At 38.1% G+C, this 23755-nt stretch overlaps 1 protein-coding gene across 2 annotated transcripts in view; it reads left to right on the forward strand.

Annotated features, from left to right (window-relative positions):
* Window positions 1-1801: 1801 nt before the first annotated feature.
* Window positions 1802-23755, forward strand: part of Wdsub1 (WD repeat, sterile alpha motif and U-box domain containing 1) — a 28206-nt gene continuing 6252 nt past the window's right edge. Inside the window, exons 1-9 of one of the 2 annotated variants that reach the window (XM_048345426.1) lie at window positions 1802-2287; window positions 4937-5358; window positions 7123-7307; window positions 9014-9106; window positions 12620-12713; window positions 18144-18177; window positions 19769-19809; window positions 19890-19996; window positions 20964-21143. In XM_048345426.1, the coding sequence (XP_048201383.1) occupies window positions 4961-5358; window positions 7123-7307; window positions 9014-9106; window positions 12620-12713; window positions 18144-18177; window positions 19769-19809; window positions 19890-19996; window positions 20964-21143 (1132 nt within the window). In that variant the 5' untranslated portion in view covers window positions 1802-2287; window positions 4937-4960. Of the gene's footprint in view, window positions 2288-4936; window positions 5359-7122; window positions 7308-9013; window positions 9107-12619; window positions 12714-18143; window positions 18178-19768; window positions 19810-19889; window positions 19997-20963; window positions 21144-23755 lie in introns of those variants that run through there. The other variant, XM_048345427.1, reaches the window with a different exon arrangement.

A 23755-nucleotide genomic window follows, 5' to 3' on the forward strand; every position in this document is an offset into this window, starting at 1 on the left:
GCTACTTTGCTGTGACACCAAGGTTATGGCCATTGAGAAGGTATAAGTTTATTGAATGGCAAAAGATATGGGAAGATAATGGAGGCTGTTGCCAGTTATTACTTCCTGGATCCTGGGGTTCTGTGTTGGGGATGTTTCTGTCAATGACACCAGGTGTGGAGAATGAGTGGTTGCATCTGATGGAAGAGAATCCTGCACAATTCCCAGGCAGCTTAAAAAAAAAAAGGACCTTGAGAAGTAAAATACACACTTAAACACAAGTGCACATATCCTGTGTATGAAGCTTAATGCTTTTTCAAAACTTAAATATTTCAAGGGAGTTTTTATATATTGAACACTACTGGAAACTCTGATGATAGCAAAACCACCTCAATACGCCTTTATTATTTACTGTGAAATGGTTACTGCACAGCTGTCCCAGGCTGTTGGCTTATTTCGAACCTTTTCCAGTTTACCCCAGGACCTAGCATTTCTCCTGCTCCCCTGAGCTCTTTTTCACTGTGGATCACACTCAATGGCTCACTAATTGCCTCATACCTGTTTTGTTCCCATTGCAATTATATTTTGAAAGCATATATTGCTTACCTTTTAATTGAAAAGTTAGTTTTCCTTTAAATGCATCAGTCAAATTCTTAAATTGCTCAAGCAGCATCATTTTAAAAGTCAGAACTAGAGCCAGATGCTGGCGAATCACACCCATCATCCTACCTATTTAAGAGGCAAAGCCAGCCCTGGGCAGGAAAGTCTGTGATTCCCTTCTTCAATTAAAATAGCCGGAAGAGAAGCTATGGCTTCTCTTAATAGCCTTAAACGAAGAAGCTTAGGGGAAGTGCCAAGGCCCTGAATTCAAGCCCCAGGACTGGCATAAAGAAAATAAGAGTTAAAAATAAAAGCTCTCTGTATCCTTATTTATTGTCATCTGTATATAGTTGTGCATTTTAGTTAAGTTGGTAGAATACCTAGGAACTTCGTTCTGGACAAACTTTATCTCAAGCGAGGCAACTGGGTAGTCACACCAGGGAGCTACAGTGTGTGTGTGTTAGCCAGACTGTGAAGAGATGCCCCTGGGGTTCAGGTGCTACCACCCACCTGCACTCCTGTGGTTGGCAGGGGAACCGCAAGTTTGGGATTGGAGAACCAGCAGCCTAGCCTGGGAAGAGCTCTGGAAGGCATGGGCTCCCTGGGAGTGGTGGCAGCAGGGTAGTGTCCCCGAGGGCTCACTTAGATGGCCTCAGGGAAACTAAGACAGTGCAGGCTGGAGAAACACATAGACATGCTGAGGGAAAAAATTAACATTGTGAAGTAGGGTGAGCACTGACAATTCCCTCTTTAAAACACGTTTCAGGTAATCACTAGACCTTGGGACCTCGGCTGTCCTGGAAAGTCTTTTCTTAGTACGAACTTTTTTTTATTTTGGCCAGTCTGAGACTTGAACTCAGGGTCTGGGCACTGTCCCTGAGCTTCTTTTGCTCAAGATGAGCGCTCTACCACTTGAGCCACAGCACCACTTCGGACTTTTTCTGAGTAGTTTATTAGAGATAAAAGCTCACGGACTTTCCTGCCCAGCTGGCTTCGAATCGCGATCCTCATATCTCAGCCTCCTGAGTAGCTAGGCGTGAGCCACCGTGCCCAGCTGTACAGGACTCTCCTAGAACCAACAAGCTGCTATTCAAAGCAGCCCTAACCACCGCCCGGAGGTAGAGTGCGCACGCGCTGTGGCCCCGCCTGGATGGGGCGGGGCCTAAGCATATGGGCGGGGCTTAGACTCGCGCCCGCCGCAGCCGCTTCACCTGCGGATCACGTGACCGCGCTGCGGGTCTGGTACCTAGGGCGCGCCTCCTGGGCGCGGGGAGCGAGGTTACCTGCGCTCTAGGTTACTAGCTCCGCGAACGGCGGCGGGCCGCGGCGCCTCCGGGCTCGTAGGGAGGTGGCCGAACCTTCCGGTCCTGCAAGCTGGTTCTAAGCGCGGGGCCTGACAACTCCAGCACACAGGATCCAGGGTCGCGCCCTTGTACCGGCCTTGGGTGGGACGGCGGGGAGCGCGGGTGGCGCGTGCGCGGCCCTGCTCTGTCCGGGCCGCTGGGGTGGAAGTCACGTCGCGAGCTTCTTTCTGGGAAGAAGGGTCCCGCCCCGGCGAGTGTCCGGAGCGGTCTGAGCGGGGCGCCGGGCCTCCTGCCCGGGAGCGGGGAGTAGGACGATCACCTGTGAGGCCTGACCCAGCTCGGCCTGCGAAGTTCTCCGGAAACACCGCCTGACAGTTGCCTGCCTGTGCCGTGCGCGAATACAGGTGGGAAGTGCCAGACTTCCGGGCTTGCGGTTTAAGGCTCTATCTTGGAGCTGAGCTGAAGGCCGAACGAAGTTTAGAGATGAAGGAAGATTGGGAAAGTGAAGCTCTATTTTATGGTTGTGGTACAGATTCCTGTAAATAGAGAGGACAAGGTTGGAATTTGCTAGGCCTGATTGCTGCCTCCTTCTAACATATTTCTGCTGGTAGATTTTTAAGTTTTGGTTGATAGCATTTTTAGTATTTAATTATTTGAATTGTTGGCTTTAAATAGTTTTACACAGGAGTTTTAGTTCAACATGCCAGTTTATGACATGATAGTGTGTGTGTGTGTGTGTGTGTGTGTGTGTGTGTGTGTGTACCTCCATATGCATATCCTGGGGCTTGAACTCAGGGCCTGGGTGCCATCCCTGAGCTTTTTTTTTTTTTTTGGACAAGGCTTGTGCTCTACCACTTGAGCCACAGCTCCTCTTCTAGCTTTTTGGTCGTTAGAGATGAAAGTTTCATGGACTTTCTGCCCAGTCTGGCTGCAAGCTGAGTCTCTCAGATCTCAGCCTCCTGAGTAATTAGGATTACAGGCATGAGCCACCATGGAGCCTGACATAATGTATTTTGATCAGTGTCTCCCCTTGCACGGAATGTGTCCTTTTTGTTAGTCATAGGGCTTGAACTCAGGGACTGGTCACTGTCCCTAGCACTCTACCACTTTGAGCCACAGCATCACTTCTGGTTCAGAGGTAGTTAATTGGAGATAGTCTCATGGTCTTTCCTGCCTGTGCTGGCTTTAAACTGCAATCCTCAAATCTCATCCTCCTGAGTAGCTAGGATTACAGGTGTGAGCCACCAGCTCATGGAATATGTCTTGATTATCACATCTTCCATGGTTCTTATTTGTTCCAACCCCACCCATTTCCTCAAGTTCCTGTTCCATTTTCACAGATGTTCACTGACTTAAGTTTTGTTAGCGTTGTCTTTTTTATTTCTAAACTTTTTAATTTTTATTTGCATATATTAATTGAACTGAGATTTCATTTTGATATTGCCATGCTTGCACACAGCTGATCTCATTCACTTCCTCTTAGCTTACTTTCTGACATTCATATTGTTAGCTATATAATATTTAAAGGCTAGAACTTAATTGCATTTGAAAAAAAATATTCAACAAATATTTACTTGAGCACATTACCGTCACTTTGGGCCTTTTGACAAAGACTAAATGGATTTTAGAACATTAGGTACCTGTCCCTGTTATGGATACAGAAATGAGCAAGGTGGATAAAGTACTATGTTTGGGAATTTACCTTTTAAGTGTGTGTGGATGCAGGGAGAGAATTCGTATGCCTGATGATAGTGGTAATTGTTTCACTGCAAATTGAAATGGGGAAATGTAGCTGCCAAGAGAGTGACTACTTTCAGTTTGTGTCTGTAATTCCAGAATTTGTGAGAACACAGGGTCAAGCCAGCCAAAGCAGCCCCTGATTACTTAGACCTTGTCTGATAATCAAACAAAGTTTAGTGTAGCCATCTTTGAGGAGGAAGTTTGAGGATGGGATTAAACAAGTAACAAGATCTCAAGATCAGAGAGGAGAAAGCATTAAAAAAAATTGCTTTATGAAGAATAAAGACCAGAATAAACTCAACCAGGGGAGGCTGGAAAAAGACAGGAAGAAGAGAAGTTGAAGTCTGTGAAGTAGGCAGGAAAGAATCAGATCATATAAGATTTTGTAAGCCATAGGGAGGAATTTGGATTTTATTTTGAATTTGTAAGCCTGTTTTTTTTTTTAACACAATCTGGCTAGTTCCATTATTTATTTAGCCACTCTTGGACTTATTCAGAGTGGGTTTTTCACCTCATATCTTTTGTATCATTATGTCCCTTTGTCAGACAAAATGGTAAATCACAACAAGATAATGGTTCTACACTGACTCTTATATTTTGAATGAGACTTTTGTTAGTTTTTTGCTTAGCAAATTATACAGTTGTATTTCAAAGACATAGCAATAGCCTTGGCTCTGCCCTGTGGAAGGAATAGCTGAGGCCATGTGTTAAAGTAGAAAACTTTAGCTGGGAGTTGGTGGCTCATGCCTGTAATCCTAACTACCTAGGAGACATATCTGAGGTTCACTGTTCAAATCTGTGAGACTTTATTTCCAATTAACCACCTGAAAGCCAGAAGTGATGCTGTGGCTCAAAGGGATAGGGTGCTAGCCTTGATAAAAGAGCTCAGGCACAGTACCTAGACCTTGAGTTCAAGACCCATGACTGAAAAAGAAAGAAAGAAAATCTTTTTTTTGAGATTAGCAGATCTGAATGGCAGATGAGGCTGTGTTGTGAATTAGTTATGAAAAAAACTCCCAAATAAGTATCTGAGGTTTTGAAAGTTAAACATCCATTAGTTTGAAGTTACTTGTCTAGATTCTTTGTCAGAAATTGTGGAATTTTACTGGTAAAGTAGTGCTGGCTGTGAACATTGAGGTGAAAGTCTTGTGAATGTTTTCCATCTTCCCAGATAATAGATTGCCCTTTAAAAATATTAATGTAGAAGTTTTTATGGACACATTGTTAGATTGATTTTGACTCTTTTATGTAGGCTTTATTTGTTTTATCCAATTCCTAGAATGACATAACTTTTACCTCTTTCAAAATTGCAGGCTATTTTACTTCAAATAAAGAACATGGTGAAACTAGTTCATACATTAGCTCATCATGGTGATGATGTCAATTGCTGTGCCTTCTCCTTCTCCCTCTTGGCTACTTGCTCATTGGACAAAACAATTCGCCTGTATTCCTTAAGTGATTTTACTGAATTGCCCCATTCACCATTGAAGTTTCACACCTATGCGGTCCACTGCTGCTGTTTCTCCCCTTCAGGACATGTTTTGGCATCATGTTCAACAGATGGAACTACTGTTCTGTGGAATACTCAAAATGGACAGATCTTGGCAGTCTTAGGACAGCCAGGCAGTAGCCCCGTGAGGGTTTGCTGCTTCTCCCCAGACTCGTGTTGTTTGGCATCAGGGGCAGCTGATGGAACTATTGTTTTGTGGAATGCACAGTCTTACAAGGTGTATAGGTATGAGTATTTAAATCATTATCATTTTTAACCTTATGAACAAGGTATAAGAGAAAAGAAAGCAGAAAGCAAATATTTTGATAACCTTGAGAAAAAGGTGGTTTTCAGACAGCACAAGGAATAATGTTTGACTTGCCTTCTGAAGTTAAAAACACATGTTTACTATGATTCTTGTAATAAATTTATTTGGCTTTGAGTTTTAAATTTCTATATTAAAAAAATTTGGATTGAGATCTGAGGGTTGCAGTTTGAAACCAGACAATGCAGGAAACTGTGAGACTCTTATCTCCAGTTGACCACCAAAAAGCTGAAGTGGAGCTGTGGTTCAATTAATAGAGTGCTACTCTTGAGCAAAAAACTTCAGGGACAATACCCAGGCCCGGAGTTCAAATCCCAAGACTGCCATGCATGCACACTTATGTGTGTACACACACACATACACACACACGTACACACGTTTTAATCTTGTTAAGCCCTTATGATTTTCGTGTAAGAGCTAGGCAAAGAAAACGGGTCTGTTAATTTTAGATTTATTTTTGTTAAGTGGCTCTATGTTCTTAGTAATAAAATAATGGTCACTAAGTTCCACTGAAGAGATGTAGCTCTTATTTTCTTGACTGGGAACAACTAAGATCAGACAAAAGAACTAATAAAAGACTGATGAGGTGAAACTGAGTTATTTATTTCTGGGAAAAAGTATGCATCTGAAAAACTTCAGAAAATATTAAATTAGTTAATTTACATTGATAATGTTATGTTGCAACTTAGCAAACAACTCACAACCTTCTATGTTTATTGTGGTAAAATATACATAAAAATGTATTCTCTAATAATCAGCTTAATGAAGAATAAAAAGTATAGGAAGAATAAAGTATCATTTTACATAAATGGAATCTATCAGCTAAAGAATCACTACTTTCACTTATCCAGTGATGATTCTTATCTCTAACATAACTTCTGTTCATACATATAATTAATGCTGCATGAATACTAGCTTTTTCTTTTTGCACATTTGGTTGGTATTGAGAGTTGAACTAGGGCCTCAACTTGGCTTGCTTGGCTGGTGCTCTACTTCTTGGCATGGCACCTCTGGCCCAGCTTTGATGTTACTGATTTTAGAGATGGAACCTGCTCCAGCTGGCTTTGAACTTCAGACTTCAAATCTAAGCCTTCTTAATACCTAGGACGACAGGTATGATTCAGTGGGGCAAGGCTGTAGGTTTTTACCAGTTGATTTTTTTCCTGAGAAAATAATATCCGAACATTGCTTCCTTCTCTTCCTAAGATAATTGTGATTTATCACAGCATTTTCTTTTCATAAGTTTCATTTGAAGATAAAAGGCCTTACTGTTACATCAAGGTACTGGTTTTAATACAGAAGTAAATGTGCTTTGACCACAATAACAAGTTTTCCAATAAAAATGGTTGTTAAAACCATGACTATACTTGTTATTGTTAGTTGTCATTGTTTTTCGTTAAGTTTTCTTATATTTTAATGTGTTTATAGTGATCTGCTATATGGGAAAAAGGTGAAGAAGTAGACCTTGTTTCAGACTGTCATAATTTAGACTTGAATATCTTAGGATATAATTATTAAGTCTTTTCATTTTAGAAAGTATGTCTCAGTTTATGACCTGCAATACTTTATTTCTATAGGTATGAGTTCACCATTCTAGTTATGTAACAGCTTTATCCATTTCATTTTTTTAAACTATTGTAAAAATTCCCTGAAATGGACCTCCCCTTCCCCTTTGTGCTTTTCAGATGTGGTAGTGTTAAGGATGGCTCCTTGGTAGCCTGCACCTTTTCTCCTAATGGAAAGCTCCTTGTCACTGGCTCTTCATGTGGAGATTTAACAGTGTGGGATGATAAAATGAGGTGTCTGCATAGTGAAAAGGCTCATGATCTTGGGATTACCTGCTGCGATTTTTCTTCACAGCCAATCTCTGGTTAGTTTATTTTACTTCTTTTAAGCACTAGAAATTAGTAGTCTGTATGTGACTTTTTGTACTTTTTTTTCATCATTAATAAATAGCATGACTGGCTCTGCGTGGCTTCTAAGGAATCTTTTTTTCTCTATCTTTTTAGATTGAAATGAAATCATTGAAACTATGAAAAAAAAACCCACATTATCTAGTATTTGCAGGGGATAATTCAACTTGGTACAATTTTCATAGTATAAAAATTTAGAGGACTTAGCTCTATTGCTTATACTACGATTTTCACCTCTCATACTGGGTCTTGAACTCAGGGTATGGGTCCCTGAACTTTTCACTGAACTCTAGTGCTCTACTGCTTGAACCACAGCTCCATTTCCAGCTTTTTGGTGGTTTATTGGAGATTAGTCTTGTAGATTTTCTTGCCCAGACTGACTTTGAACCATGATCCTAAGATCTCAGCCTCTTGAGTATTTTGAATTACAGGCATGAGCTACTGACACCTGGATACACAGTGATTTTTATTCTCAGTCATTTATTGAGTGACATATTTTGTTCTAAAAAGATTGAGGAAGTCTACATTTTTGCCAGAACCTGGACTGTAAAACCAAAATATTCAAAGCCAACCGAGGCAGGAAAGTCTTATCTCCAATTAACTGCCCCAAAAAAGCCAGAAGTAGAGTTTTGGCTCAAGTGGTAGAGTACAAGACTCAAGTCTTGAGTACAAAAAAAGCTTAGGGACAGCACCCAGGCCCTGAGGACTGTCATGCGAGCACGTGCTCTCACACACACATCCCAAAATGCTGTTAAAATATGCATTTTTTTCATGAAGTTAGGGAAGACTTTTGAGTGAAATGGAAGTTCAGTTACTGTATGTTGAGAAGCTTTCAATAAGTGTCTGTAGCGAAAATGTACCTTACATACCCAAGTCTGAATATTGGTAAACCACAGTGCAGTCATAAAATGGATATTAGTTGTTTAATTGTTTAATTCTGCTTTACTTTCTACGTGCCAGAACTGTCTCTGAGATAATGCATCTGTGATGTTAGGTGGAACTTATGTGAGATTGATCTGATGTTGTACAAATATTTCAGGACTTAATCTAGTCAATGTATAATGATATACTGAAATTCTCTTAAGCATTAATTAGTGACTTTTTGAGTTGCCAAGTTTATTAAATTACTTTGCCTAGATTTTGTAATATTTTCCATCAACCAAGCTGAATTGACATTATTTTAGATTTACACATTTCCAGCCTTTCCCTTCATTAAATCCAATGGAAAACAAATCCCCATTTTTACTCTGAACAATACAGCAGCCTTTTAAAGAGAACCTTATATATTAGAAAGTAGCTAAGTTGGGAATAACTATTCAATACTTTTATCATAACTGACTCTTCTAAATTTTTTACTATCAGTAGCTTCAGAACCTCAAATATGCCCCGATGTTACTGACTCAGTATTGGCTGTTGCAGACTTGAGTCATAGCCTTAAAAGCTTTTTTTTTTTTTTTTTTTAATAGCAATTTCAGGTCTATTGCTGTGATCCTGTGTTTAAATGAAATCCATTAACACATGTTTTGTTAGATAATGTGAGTTAACAAATATTGTTTGTTAGTGTGGTTTAAATGAATAATGAGATCTTTGTATGATAAACTGATTTTTTAAAAGGAATTTGTCATGTCTTTCTAATTTTTTTTAAACAAATGTTCTGTTTTAGATGGAGACCAAGATTTTCAGTGCTTTCGATTGGCATCATGTGGTCAGGATTGCCTAGTCAAAATTTGGATTGTTTCTTTTACCCATGTCTTAGGTATGCTTGAACTAGTATTTCTCTACTGTTTGTGATCTGGATAAAATTCTAGTTAGTCTTTGTTACTTAAAGTACTCTCAATATTTGAAAGGGATCGTAAAAATCAGTTTAAGAAACTTTTATTCAAAGTAATACGTACACAGGGTTTAACTATCTGATACTGACCTCACCCTATCTTTACATGTACACTACTATTTGGCAGAAGTAACAACTTGCCACCAGTATGTTTTTAGATCTTGATGATTTTCACTTCCTGTAAACATTACTTAGCCACCATGTCTTCTGTTCATTATAGTTACTGTTCTATGCGACAGTGAGGCTTCTCCATGGATTACCCAGTTCCCTTTGGTTGCTAATGTTGCTCCATTTTGGAATATAGCACTTCTTAGTTATTTCTCTAATGATTACTTCTCTCCCTCCCTCTCTTTCTTGTAACTCCAGTTGAATGTTGGACCTTGATTTCTATGACTTTTCTATGAATTTCTTTTTATTCTCCTTATGGTTATCTTTAAATATTTTTTACTTTTTGAAAAAAATTCTCAGCTTTGTCTTTAAACTTTCTTGAATATTTCTGTCTTACCAATCATATATTCAATTTATAAAACATCATCATCTTTGTTTCCATTTTATAATGTCCTTTTATGAATGTGAGATTGTCTTAAATCTCTCAGGATACCAATTAGGAGATTTTTAAGTTCCCTTGTGTATCACTATCTTTTCTGTTTATATTGGACTCTTGTTTTTCTTTTTATGATCCTTCTCATTTGTATTGCTACCCTCTTCAAATGTCTGTTGATCCTTAGTATTGTATTTACATTGTTGTGTGTGTGCTACTACTTGAAGTTTCGTCCTCTCACTATTGCTCAGCTTTTTATGCTTGAGGCTAGTACTCTACCACTTGAGCCATGCCTCCACTTGCAGCTTTTTGGTAGTTAACTGGAGATAAGTGTTCAGAATTGATCTGCTTGGGCTGGCTTCAAGAAAGCCTCAGATCTCAGCCTCCCGAGTAGCTAGGATTATAGGTATAAACCACTGGTGCCAGGCTTCCTATTTATATTTTAAGAATTAGACAGTGAGATGTTAGGAACTGGGCTTTTAGAGTGAAGAGAGAGGAAACTGGCCCTTTTGAGAGGGGTTGAGAGCAAAGAGGATAGAACTCTTCAGCCCCAGAGTTCTTTGTGCAGTTTCTATTTTTCTTAGAAAAGTTTTTACCTGGGGTAGAATCAAGGAGAGACTGGATAGACATTGAATATTCTGTATTTGTACTTGGTTTTTCTGTTTCCAATTTTTTGTCTATATGTCTATTATGCTAATTCTGTTGATGGTCCTAGTCTTAAGGAATTCTTTAGGATAGAATAATTTTGGTGATAGCTCCCTCTGTATTCTGGGCTGATATTTCTGTATACCCCCTCCAGTTTTTTTTTGTTTTTTTTGGTAGTACTGGGGTTTGAACTCAGAGCCTTGTGTTCTTGTCCTTGCTAGGTAGGTGCTTTACCACTTGAGCCATGCCCCCAACCCCTTTTGCTTTGATTATTTTTGAGGTAAGCTCTTACTTTTTGCCCATGCTTGCCTTGCCTCTGGTCCTCCTGTTTATGTTTCCTGAACGGCATAGCTGGGATAGATGGGTTTACCTCGCCTAGCTTTTTATTGTTTGAGATAGGTCTTTCTTGAGAACTTTTTCGTTGAGCTGGCCTTGGAACCACAGTCCTCCAAATCTCTGAAATAACTAGAAATACTCATTGCCTTACATATGAAACTGTAACTCCTCTGTACATCACTTTAACAACAACAACAACAACAACAACAACAACAACAACAAAGAAATACAGGTGTGAGCCACTGCCTTAGCTCAGTAAATCTACTTTTTCTGACTTCCCCAAAATTGGTTTCAGTTTTTGGTTTGCTGATACTTCCTTTCCAGGCTCTTCAATCAAGTGCATATTTGAACATTTATTCCCTATTATTTTAATGGGGTCTTGAAATTTTATGGTCTGTTGTTTCAAATTATTATTTTAGTCTTAATTGATAAGCTTTAGTGAAATCACAGACTATGTTTTGTCATTCATGATTATGCTGTTATGCAGAGAAAAGCCTATAGGAAATAAATACACACTTTTTGGTGAAAATTATTTACTATTAGGTTGCCTTTTTTGTGTTGGGGTTTGAGCTCAGGCTTCATGCTCAATAGGCTGACACTTCATTGTTTGAGTCATGCCTCCAGTCCTATGTGCTTGCTCTATTTACTTTGGAGATTAGGTCTTGCTTTTTGTGTGAGCCAGCCTTGAAGTGATTCTCCAGTTTGTTTCCTGTTGTGGCTGGGATGAAAGGTGTGTGCCACCACACCAAGCTACTATCTAGTGATAATCTCATGTGCTTTTCTCTGTCTTCTTTTTCTTTTCTTTCTTTTTTTTGTCCAGTAGCTAGACTATCATTTGCATGCATCTGTATACAGATGTTGGTTTAGATGTAGTAGCTTCAAACTTAATTCTTCCCCCATTTCCACTTCTGAGTAGCAGGGATTAGCCCTGTGCCTTTGATGCCCACACCTATTCTTCCAAGTTAAAAAAAAAAATCCTGTCGCAACCTTGGAACTTTGCCTGCTCTCCCAACATTTTTATTTAGCTTAATGTTTGCTCTCCTCTTTAGGAACCATTAACACTTCAAAGAAAGGTTTTATTGTGTCTGATTTATAGAGTTCACTTATTTTCTTGCCCCAGACTAACTTCTTAATTATTTTTATAGATTGTCACCAAAACATACTGAATTCTCTTTAGTTTACCCTTAAAAGAACTGGGGGAGGGGATTGAGAATATGGCCTAATGGTAAAGAACTTGCCTTGTATACATGAAGCCCTAGATTCGATTCCTCAGCACCACATATATAGAAAAAGCTAGAAGTGGCACTGTAGTTCAAGTGGTAGAGTGCTAGCCTTGAGCAAAAAGAAGCCAGGGACAGTGCTCAGGCCCTGAGTTCAAGCCCCAGGACTGGCAAAAAACCAAACCAAAACAAAAAGAACTGTGGGATTTTCAGTAATTCTGGGAAACATAAAAAGTATTTCAGTTTTACTACGCTTTTTAAGAGTTTTGTATATTTTTATATAAGATGATTGTTTTTACTGAATTTGGAAATACTTTGCTAAATTCAGATTTTACAATATATAATTTAATCTTTTAGTCTTCTAAGCAATTTGCCTGTTTTCTTTCTATCAGGTACTGAAATCGTTTGTAATACTGTTTAACTGTTTAGAAATAATTTGGTATTATAAAATTGCCCCATGTAGCCTTTGCTGAGAACATTATTTTAATCTATTATTGAATTTTTGAAACTTAATAACAGTAGCACCAGATCCAAGTATTTCCTTATAAATAGACACCTAAGCTGCATGCATGAGAATTTTCAAATTTTGTGTATTTTAGATGCTCAAATATTATTGAATATTTAAGTAAAATAGTGTTTCTTTAAAAATAAACTCTGAGTGTAGATTGATCATGTTTCTCACTTTGTTAATTTCAGGTTTAAAACTGAAACATAAAAGTACACTGAGTGGGCACTGTGCTCCTGTTCTGGCTTGTGCCTTTTCCCATGACGGGAAGATGCTAGTTTCAGGGTAAGCATTTCATTTAATTTTCTTAAACAATTTGAATGTGGAATAAAACAAAAAGTATAGAAACTCAAAGAATAGATAATGAATTAATTACTGTGATGCAAACCTCTGTTCCCACACCTCATGCCAGGAAATAGAACATTGTGGGTTCTGTACCAGAGCTACTTTTCTCCTAGTGTCCCTTTTTAGTGACAGCACACAGGTCATATGTAGCATTCTTTTTTTAAAAAACTATTTAAAAACCAGTTATACAATATGGATTATTTGGGGTTTGACCTCTTTTACTCAAAATTATACTACTATCATTGCATTTAACTGTGGTTTTTTTTTATTGCTGTGCAATATTCCATTGCATAGACACATCATTACATATGTAATCCATTCTAATGTTATACCCATATGGATAATCTCTAGTTTGGAAGCATCATTATAATTCTGTGAGTGTATTTTATTTCCTGGTGCATATGCTCATGCATTTCATTGGAATAGAATTGCTGGGTCAGAGGTTAGAATTTGCATTTTTAACTTTGGTAGATAATACCTAACTGTTCACAAGTGGGTTGAATAACAAGTACTCCTAAAACAATATTGTTTTATATTCCTACCTGTACTTGGGGTGGTCCTTCAAATTTCAACAATTCTAGTAGCTGTATTGTGGTACCTAGTGTTTTTAGTTCAGATTTCCCAAAAACAATGAGGTTGAGACTTCTTTTGAAATTTATATCTGTTACTTACGTCTGTTTTCTCTCTTATGAAGTGTTTATCCCTGTCTCTTTCCAGTTTTCTTCTAGGTTGTCATCTTATTGATTGGTTATATGTGTTTATGTATCCTTCTCTATATGAACTATTGGTTGGTTATTTGTATCACAAATAACTTTTCCATCCTCCAAATTTTCCTAATTTGGCTGGATGCCAGTGGCTCATGCCTATAATCTTACCTATTTAGGAGGCTGAGATCTGAAGATTGCAGTTCAGAGACAGCTGGGCAAACTCTTCAAGTGTCCAGCAAAAGGCATGGCTTAAGTAGCAGAGACAAAAAGTCAAGAGAGAGTATGAGGTACTGAATTCAAACCCCAGTACTAGTACACACAGAAAAGGTTTCATCACTTTGTAGTTAATATTCTGAGGCCACAATTCTTCTGCAAAATTATAATCTATTGTTTTGTTGCAACAAATGCACTTGGTTAGGACATATTTTGATGTACTGCTATAGAGAAGTTAAGTTTCATTTTAATGTATTCCTTTGGCTATAATTTATATTTTGTTCAGTTTGCTAGCTATTCCTCAAGCTTCTTGAATCTGTGGAATAATACTTTGATTAGTTTTTGGAAAATTTTATTATCACCTCAGTATTTTCTCATTTTCTGTTTTTCCTCTAATTCTGGGACTTCAGTTAAATGCAAATACCTTCTGACGATAAACTTTGTATCCTCTCTTTTGTATTGTTTATTTTATTTTTTTGCCAGTCCTGGGCCTTGAACTCAGGGCCTGAGCACCGTCCCTGGCTCCTTTTTGCTCAAGGCTAGCACTCTGCCACTTGAGCCACAGCACCTCTTCTGGCCTTTTCTATATATGTGGTGCTGAGGAATAACCCAGGGCTTCATGTACATGAGGCAAGCACTTTTGCCTCTAGGCCATATTCCTAGCCCCTAGAGAACTCTTAATGAGTTTTTCCTTTCCTTTCTCTAAATTTGCCCTATAGTAACTTTTTTATCCCTCTGCAGAACATACTACCCTCTTCTTGATCCAGCCAGAAAAAAGGGGCTTTGAATGTATAACTTTCTAGTGAGCAAGAGCTCCATCTTTTTGTTTTTAATGTTGCAGGTAATGGGGCTTGAATTTGGGGCCTGGGTGCTGTCCCTGAACTTTTTGGCTCAATGCTAGTGTTCTACCACTTGAACCACCTTCCACTTCTGGCTTTTTGGTTGCTAATTGTATATAAGAGTCTCACAGATTCTCCTGCCTGGGCTGATTTTGAACTATGTTCCTTAGATTTCAGCCTCTTAATTTGCCAAGATTATTGGCATGAGCCACCAGCGTCCCTCTAGGAGGTCCATCTTTATGATTCATATAGTGGCTATTCTTTCTGTAAAGACTCAGTAATTACGTTTCTTGGAAAACAGTTTTTAAAGTGCCTACAGTTGCTAGTTTTAAGAATTAAATAAATCACACTCTGTTCTCTTCTTTTTTGCCAGTCCTGGGGCTTGGACTCAGGGCCTGAGCACTGTCCCTGGCTTCTTTTTGCTCAAGGCTAGCACTCTACCACTTGAGCCACAACGCCACTTCCAGCTTTTTCTGTGTATGTGGTGCTGAGGAATCAAACCCAGGGCTTCATGCATGCTAGGCAAGCACTCTACCACTAAACCACATTCCTAGCCCGTTTTCTTCTTCTTGAGTTGAAAACTGGTGAAAAAGAAACTTAAGATGAATGGATAGCAGGATTTCCAGTCTGCAACCAACGTCCTCAACTGCTGTGAGTCAGTATGGCCCACTGTTGACTTCTCTTGAAGGGATAGATTAGAATAAATAGAAAATTGAGACAAATGGCTTAGTAGCTTCCCTGAGATGCTCCAGTCATCTACCATTCTTTTCCTGCTGAGTAGGAGACGAAGAAGTTGCTCAGAATCTTAAAAAAAACAAATATTGTAAAGGTGATATACAGAGAGGTTATAGTTACATAAGCCAGGTGATGATAACATTTCCTTTTGAACAGTGTCATCCCCTCCCTCATTCTCTCCCAGTTTTTCCCTTCCCGTCTCTCCCCACCACCCCAAGTTGTATAGTTCATTTCTACTATAGATTTTAGTGAATATAAAAATCTTTTTCCAATGATGCAGGACAGGGCATTATGGCCTCTTGTATTCCAAACAATATGCTTATTTATATTTTGTAATTAGATGATAGAGTTCTTTTGTTGTGAATCAGAAGTGGCATCTAGTAGAAGGCACAAGATCCTCTTTCCCCAAACTCGATCTTTTTCTCTTAGTATTCTTTTTTTCTTACTATTGTCTACAGTAGTACTAACAGTTCCTGGCCTCCCAATAGAGAGCTTACCAAAACAACTAATGATGATCTTCCTTCAGAAGTGATGTTTCAAGGACCTGTTACTAGATTTTTTGGTTTGGTTTTTTGTGTGTGCATGTGTGTGTGTGTTGTATTGGAGTTTGAATTTAGAGCATTCTACCATTTGAACCATGCCCCCAGACGATTTTAGTTATTTTTCAGGTAAGGCCTACCTTTTTTTTTTAACCTGGGTTAGCCTAGACTTTGAACCTTCTACCTATATCTTTTATGTACCTGGGATGACAGGTTTGTGCCACTGTACCCAGCTTTTTTGTTGAGAGGGAGTCTTGCTAACTTTTGTGCCTGGGCTGCCCTCAATCTGTGATCTTCCTGAATTCCCTCTCAAATAGTGAGTGGAGATAGTTTTACTTACACCGGTGGTAGTCTCAGAGGAGGAACGGATTATATTCATAACTATATTCCACCATTTACAAAAACCATTTTCTATGTAAATTTATTGTGCCTGGGCTCTTATCACCAAAAGAAAATTTGACTTTATATTCATGATATCTTTAAAAGTAATGTTTGATATATTCTTGATTTGCAGCCATACTGCTGTAGCTGAACACCTGTTTTTTCTTTCCTGTTTCTTTTTAAAGTATGTACAGAACTAATGGAATTTTTCCCTGAAATTTTTTTTTTTTTTGCCAGTCCTGGGCCTTAGGACTCAGGGCCTGAGCACTGTCCCTGGCTTCTTTTTGCTCAAGGCTAGCACTCTGCCACTTGAGCCACAGTGCCACTTCTGGCCGTTTCCTATATATGTGGTGCTGGGGAATCGAACCCAGGGCTTCATGTATACGAGGCAAGCACTCTTGCCACTAGGCCATATTCCCAGCCCTCCCTGAAATTTTAAACAAGTTCAGAAATGAAAACCCATATCTAGAGAAATTTAGAACTGAGTATTTATATGTCTCATCATAAACATACTTACGTAATGTTAACATTTTTTTTTTTTTTTGCTTTTTTCAGTATTGTGAATTGCCCTCATCTCTTTTTGTTTTAGTTTGTTTTTTGACAGTGGCTTGTACTTTGTCCCAAGCAGTCTTGGACCATGCCTCTGCCCTCTGAGTAGCTAAGACCATAGGTATGCACAACTATGCTAGGTTTGGTTTTTGAGATAGAATCTCACTAACTCTGCCCAGGGCAGCCTTGAATCCTGATCTGTCTATCTCTGACTCCTAAGTAATTGGGACTGTGCGCATGTATTACCATGCTCTGCTTTACTAATATTTTCTACTGTTTTGGATTTGTTTCCTACCCAGAATACACTATATGCTTGCCATAATCTTGAATTATATTTTATGTTTGAATTTCTAAAACATAACTCCTGTTTTGAGTTTATGCCAAAGATTTTGAAATTTCCATTATAAACATTGAAAACATTGGAAGGTACAGAACAAAGAATTTTTTTGTGTGTGTATAAGGGTAATGAGGCTTGAATGTAGGGTCTGGGTTCTGTATTTTAGATTTTTCACTCAAGGCTAGTGCTGTGCTACTTGAGCCACAGCTCCACTTCTAGCTTACTGCTATTTAATTGGATGTATTTAATTGGATGTAATTGGTCTTTCCTGCCTGGGCTGGCTTCAGACGACCATTTTCAGATCTTCCTCCTGAGTAGCTAGGATTGCAGGCATGAACCACTGGTGCCTGGCTCTGAACAAGGAATTAAACTTTTGATTGTGTGAGCCTGGTAGTCAGACTACAATCAACTACCATTTAACAACAATAAGTACCTGTTTTGTTATACAAGGACCAGTAACACTAGTCTTGCTGATCTCTTTTCTCACCTGAATATTATAGTGGCATAAACCCTGCTTCCAAGGGTTATGTGCTAAAAATGATCATTTTTCTTTTTTGCTCTAAATGGTGTCCTTTTTATAATACTGTATTTTCCTTTGTATAGTGATCTTTTCCTTGCAAGAATAATCCCAGTAGTCAACATCAAGTTTAGAACAATGTTCTGAAAAAGGTCACAATCAAAACTTAAGTACTGATTATCAAGTCAAGAACAATGCTTTCTAAAACAACTGAGTAGCAGCAGGATATAGCTTTTCTGTGTAGTTATTTTTCCCTTTAAGTTACTAATGACATGGAATAGTGTCTTATTTATAAATAACAGATGCTTGTTCTGGTTATATCTGTAAAGTGTATGAAGCATATGCTATTGTTTTCATAATGTCAATTTTCTTTTTATATTTGCAATGTAGTTTTTAATAAAATTCATGTATGTGAACTAAAGACACCATTCTAAATGCTCATATGTTACTATTTCAGTTTTTGTAAAAAGTCTAAAACTGTTTAGAAACACTGATTACATAAATGCATTTTGTTTTTAATGAACTTTTCACCCATTTCTTTTTTCTTTTAAAGGTCAGTGGATAAGTCTGTCATAATATATGACACTGTAAGTATTTAAACATCTTGTGTGTATAAGCTATTTCAAAATTTAAGTATGATTAAAAAAGCATATTCTGTCTAGTATGCCCAAGATTATAATACATACATTCTCACATTTGGTAAACTATGCAAGCAGGAGATTGGTTCTGTGACAGATTCTTAAATATTTTACTAAGCACTTTACAATGAACAGATCTTAAAATATAATTATAGAAAATACAGATTTAAAGAGCACTAATATTTTAAAAAACACTCTTAATCAGTTGTTACATTTTTATATCAAGCTCCACAACAGCAAAGAATTACTTCTCCAGCAATTTTGGAGTATATAGTTGAGACAGGTCTACTTTTCTTAGAGTCTAGTGTAGATTTAGACTCTAGTGCAGGAAAAATTATTGTGGACTTGGAAAAATGAATTTTTTGTGGACAAAGATAGAGTTGGCAAAAATATTCTTAAAGAAAAAAAATCAGTGCTGAGTGGAGCCTTATAATGATTCAATTTGAGCAGCAATGGCAGCAAATCAGTGGAGACATAAATCATCAACATATGGTAAGTTAAGCAAGTAAAGTGGTCCTCCATACACAAGTTAAGCTTGGTGAAAGTTTTGGCAGGAAATGGAACCCAGTTCTTCAGCAAGATGAAGTAGGTCCTTCATATTTCTCATCAAATTAATGTATGAGATTTTTTTTTTTTTTTTGGCCAGTCCTGGGCCTTGGACTCAGGGCCTGAGCACTGTTCCTGGCTTCCTTTTTGCTCAAGGCTAGCACTCTGCCACTTGAGCCACAGCGCCACTTCTGGCTGTTTTTTTCTGTATATGTGGTGCTGGGGAATCGAACCCAGGGCCTCATGTATACGAGGCAAGCGCTCTTGCCACTGGGCCATATCCCCAGCCCCAATGTATGAGATTTTTACATTCACAAAATAGTCATAACATTAGGTTTTCTTTGTATAATATGTACATGTCTAGTCAAATACATCTGTAAACTTGCTGGTCCCTAGTATACTCAAAATATAAGTGATTGTATTTCTAGTCCCTGATCCTACAATGTGTAAAGTCAGTGCCTTAGCAAAATACAAATTCTTTGATATAATAGACTTTTGGGTTATTATTAGTAAGCTCATACTAATCAGTAAATGCTGTACTAAAACATTCTAAGAAGGTAGTAGACAGTATTATTGATGTCTGAGAAAGTGACCTAAGTTCTTTTTTTTTTTTGGCCAGTCCTGGGCCTTGGACTCAGGGCCTGAGCACTGTCCCTGGCTTCTTCCCGCTCAAGGCTAGCACTCTGCCACTTGAGCCACAGCGCCACTTCTGGCCGTTTTCTGTATATGTGGTGCTGGGGAATCGAACCTAGGGCCTCGTGTATCCGAGGCAGGCACTCTTGCCACTAGGCTATATCCCCAGCCCCCGTGACCTAAGTTCTTGATAATACTACTTTAAATGTCATTTTCTGTTATTCACTGAGCAAACTTTTAACTTACATTAGTGATTAATATAGGAATACATATAGCATTTAAACTAAACTATGTATGGTAAAAGAATATCAGCAACTTTTCTCTAGCCTTAGTGAATATAAAGCTTTTCTTTTCTCCCTAGAATACTGAGAATGTACTTCACACATTGACTCAGCACACCAGGTATGAACTTAACCTTAGTCTTAGTGTAATTTAAAAAAAATTAGCCAGATGATATGTAAACAGTTATTTTTGTTGACTAGGTATGTCACAACTTGTGCCTTTGCACCCCGTACCCTTTTACTTGCTACTGGCTCAATGGACAAGACGGTGAACATTTGGCAGTTTGACCTGGAGACAATTTCCCAAGGTTAGTAAAGATTTTATCTTTAACCCAGGTTATTCCCATTCACCATTGAAACCAAAAGTTTAATCCCCCCTCCCACTTCCCCTCTCCTTTCTCTCCTCCCTCTCACTCTCCTCTTCCTCCCCTTCCCTCCCACTTTCCCTCTTTCCTTCCCTCCTTTCCCCATTTTCCTTAATTTAGGAAATTAAGTCCATGGTCTTTTGCATGCTAGGAAAACATTTTACCACCGATTTATTTCCTCAGCCTGAAATTTAGCAAACGTTTTGGTTTTCTTTTGTCTTTTCTTTTTTTTCTTTTTTGGTACTGGGGATTGAACCCAGGACATTGCACTTGCTAGGCAAGTGCTTTGCCACTGAGCTACATCCCAGCCCAATGTTTTGATTTTCATGTTGCTTTTTTCAACATAGAGTATGCGTCCAAACATAGTGTAATTTAAAAATTTTGGAAAATGTTGAAGTGGTTGACCCACATTCAAACACTGGTAAGTGCTGTTGAGAGTGTGTACATCACACATGCTACTTTCAGATAAATGTACCCAGAAGGTAGAATAGGAACTATTAATTATACTTTTGTGTTTGTGTGCTCATTACTGGGGTTTGAACCCAGGCCCTTGTACCAGCTCAGCTATCTTGCTCACGGCTTGGTACTCTACCACTTGAACCACACTTCAGTTGGTTGTAGCTCAATGGTAGAGTACTTGTCTAGCCAGGTGTGAAGGTCTGGGTTCCATCTCTAGCACTATAAAAAGAATTTTTTTTCTTGAGTTAAAAAGATGTAGTTCTAGAAGAGTAGTATGTAATACATAGTATTAAATACTGTTAAATAGTACTTTAATTTTTTGAACTGCTTAAAAGGAAAGTTACATTTTCAAACACATTTAAGGAAATTTCATTTACTTTGTAATTTAGAATGGGATTGTTTATAAAAGAAGCACTTTCATTTGTGTGTGTATGTGTGGTTTTTTTAAAAGCAAGGAGCCCGGAAGATCAGCTGAAGCAGTTTACTGAAGATTGGTCAGAAGAAGAGGTCTCAATGTGGCTTTGTGCACAAGGTTTACAAGACCTTGTTGGTATTTTCAAGATGAATAACATTGATGGAAAAGAACTGTTGAATCTTACAAAAGAAAGTCTGGCTGATGACTTGAAAATTGGTAAGATTAGTGAAATCTTAAATAATTTTTTGTACTTCGCTCTTGAGATTAGTTTCAGTTGTAGTTTCCTTTAGGATTCTAGTACAATATTTTTATGTATTTCTTTGTAGAGAAGAATATATATGAAATAAGAATGCATTTATGGTGTTTTATTTCTTATTAATGTGGGTAAATTCTTTCATTGTGGTATTTCCATATGTGCATCTAATTTTTTTTTATCATATTCATCCCTCTTCTTCTTTATTTTAGTTACCTTACATACAAGGGATGATTTTATTGTTACATTTTTACAATGTATTCCAATCAATCTCACTCCCTTTTACTCTCCCTTGCCCACCTTCCAAAACAGTTTTAATAGATTCAATTGTTCTGTTTTCATAGTTGAAAACAATATTTCAACTGTATTCATTCTTTCATCCTCACTAGCCCAATGTCTTTTTTTTTTTTTAGACTTTTTTTTTTTTTTTTGGCCAGTCCTGGGGCTTGGACTCAGGGCCTGAGCACTGTCCCTGGCTTCTTCTTGCTCAAGGCTAGCACTCTGCCACTTGAGCCACAGCGCCACTTCTGGTCATTTTCTGTATATGTGGTGCTGGGGAATCAAACCTAGGGCCTCATGTATACGAGGCAAGCACTCTAGCCACTAGGCCATATCCCCAGCCCCAATGTCTTTATATCTAAAAAATTGATAACATAACCTTAAAAAATTCTCTTTTAAGAGTATAATAGTGACATTTTTGTGTTACCACAGAGTTGTACAGCCATTATCGCTCTTTAATTTCAGAACTTTTTCTTCATCCCCAAACGAAATTTCATACCCAATTCCCCCCTTTTTCCCACTCCTTGGAACCAGTCATCTATTTTAAGTCTCTATAGACTTGCTGCTTCACATTTCATACAAGTCTTGCAATATGTGTCCTTTTTCTTTTGTGCCAGTCCTGGGGCTATGAGCTCAGGGACTGGGTGCTGTCCCAGAGCTTTTATGGTCAAGACTAGCTTTCTACCACTTGAGCCACAGCTCTACTAGCAGCTTTTTGCTAGGCTATTGGAGATAAGAGTCTCATAGACTTTCCTGCTCAGGCTGGCTTTAACCACAGTCCTTTTATCTCAGTCTCCTGAGTAACTAGAACAACAGGTATGAGCCACTGACACCTGCCAGTATGTGTCCTTTTATAATCAGCCTCTTTCCCTTAACATAGTTCAAGGTTTATCTAGATGATATGTGTCAGTATATTATATTTGGTCCATTGTATAAATTTACCACTGTTTGCTTATCTACACAACAGTTTATAGAATGTGGGTTGTTTCCCTATTTTAGTAATCTTGAAAACTACTGCTGTAAACATTCTATATTACTTTTTCTGTGGGCATCTTTTTTCAGTTTTCTTGGGTTTGTAATTAGGAATAGCACTGGTGAGTCATGTGGTAACACTATACTTTGAAAGAACTGTCAGGGCTGTTTTCCAGCAATGTATGAGGTTTCTATGTATTCTGTATATCACTTGTACTTGTTTGCTTTTTTATTCATAGCCATCTTAGTGGTTGTGGTTTCTTATTGATATTTTGATTTGCATTTCCCTGGTTATGAATCATGTTGTCTTTTTTATATTATTAAGTATGGTAAAAAGGGACTATGGTTCCCTAAGTCAAATTATGAGTACAGTGCATTTTGGCCAGTGTCACCCCTTCTATCATTCTCCATTTTCCTACTCTGTCTCTACCCTCAAGCTACAGAATTCACTTTTTATGTAATGTACATGGAATATAATGGCTACAGTTGCTCACTCTCCCTCCATTCATGTGCCCCTTTTTACCCTGACCTCCTAATGTTTCATTTCTTGGTATGCATTTTTATAGTGTCTTAATCCTTTTGGGATGCTTTGACAAAAATTGCCTAAACTTAGGTTACCTAACTATTAACAACAAACATTACCCACATTTGAAGGCTGGGAAGTCCACGATTAAAAAAATGGCAAGTTTTGTGGTCAGTGAGGGATCATTTCCTGGCTTTTGGATGGTGCCTTCCTACTGCATCTTCACCTGACGGAGGGGCAGGCTCACCCTCTGCTCTCTTTTAGAAGGACTGATCCCGTTCTTGAAGTCTACCCTTATAACCTAGTTACTCTCAAGAATTTCACCTCCTCCCATCAGCTTTGTTGAAAACTGTTCTTTTTGTCTTGATACTTTTGCTAAAAATCATTTATCCACAGATGTGAAGGTTTATTTCTGGTGGTCTAATTCTGTTTTGTTGATGTTTATTGTACTGGCACAACACAATTGTCGCTTTGTAGTAAAGTTTTGAAACTGGAGAATATATGTCCTCCATCATTGTTGTTTTCAGTAATTGTTTTGGCTGTTCTTGCATTTCTGCATGAATTTTAGGATCACTTGGTCAGTTTCTGTAAAGCCAACTGACTGATAGGAATGGAATGGAATTTGTAGGTGAACTTGAAAGTTGTCATTTTAACATTAATAAATCTTATATATACATAGATATTTTCCATTCATTTAGATGTTCTTAAGTTTGTGTCCAAGTCATTTTTTGTTGACACTGAGTTTTAGTATATTTATATTCATACACTTGAGCAATCACTATCAATATGTAATTTCAGAGT

This window comes from Perognathus longimembris, chromosome 4 (assembly GCF_023159225.1).
Source record: "Perognathus longimembris pacificus isolate PPM17 chromosome 4, ASM2315922v1, whole genome shotgun sequence".
In the NCBI taxonomy this organism is placed as follows: domain Eukaryota; kingdom Metazoa; phylum Chordata; class Mammalia; order Rodentia; family Heteromyidae; genus Perognathus; species Perognathus longimembris.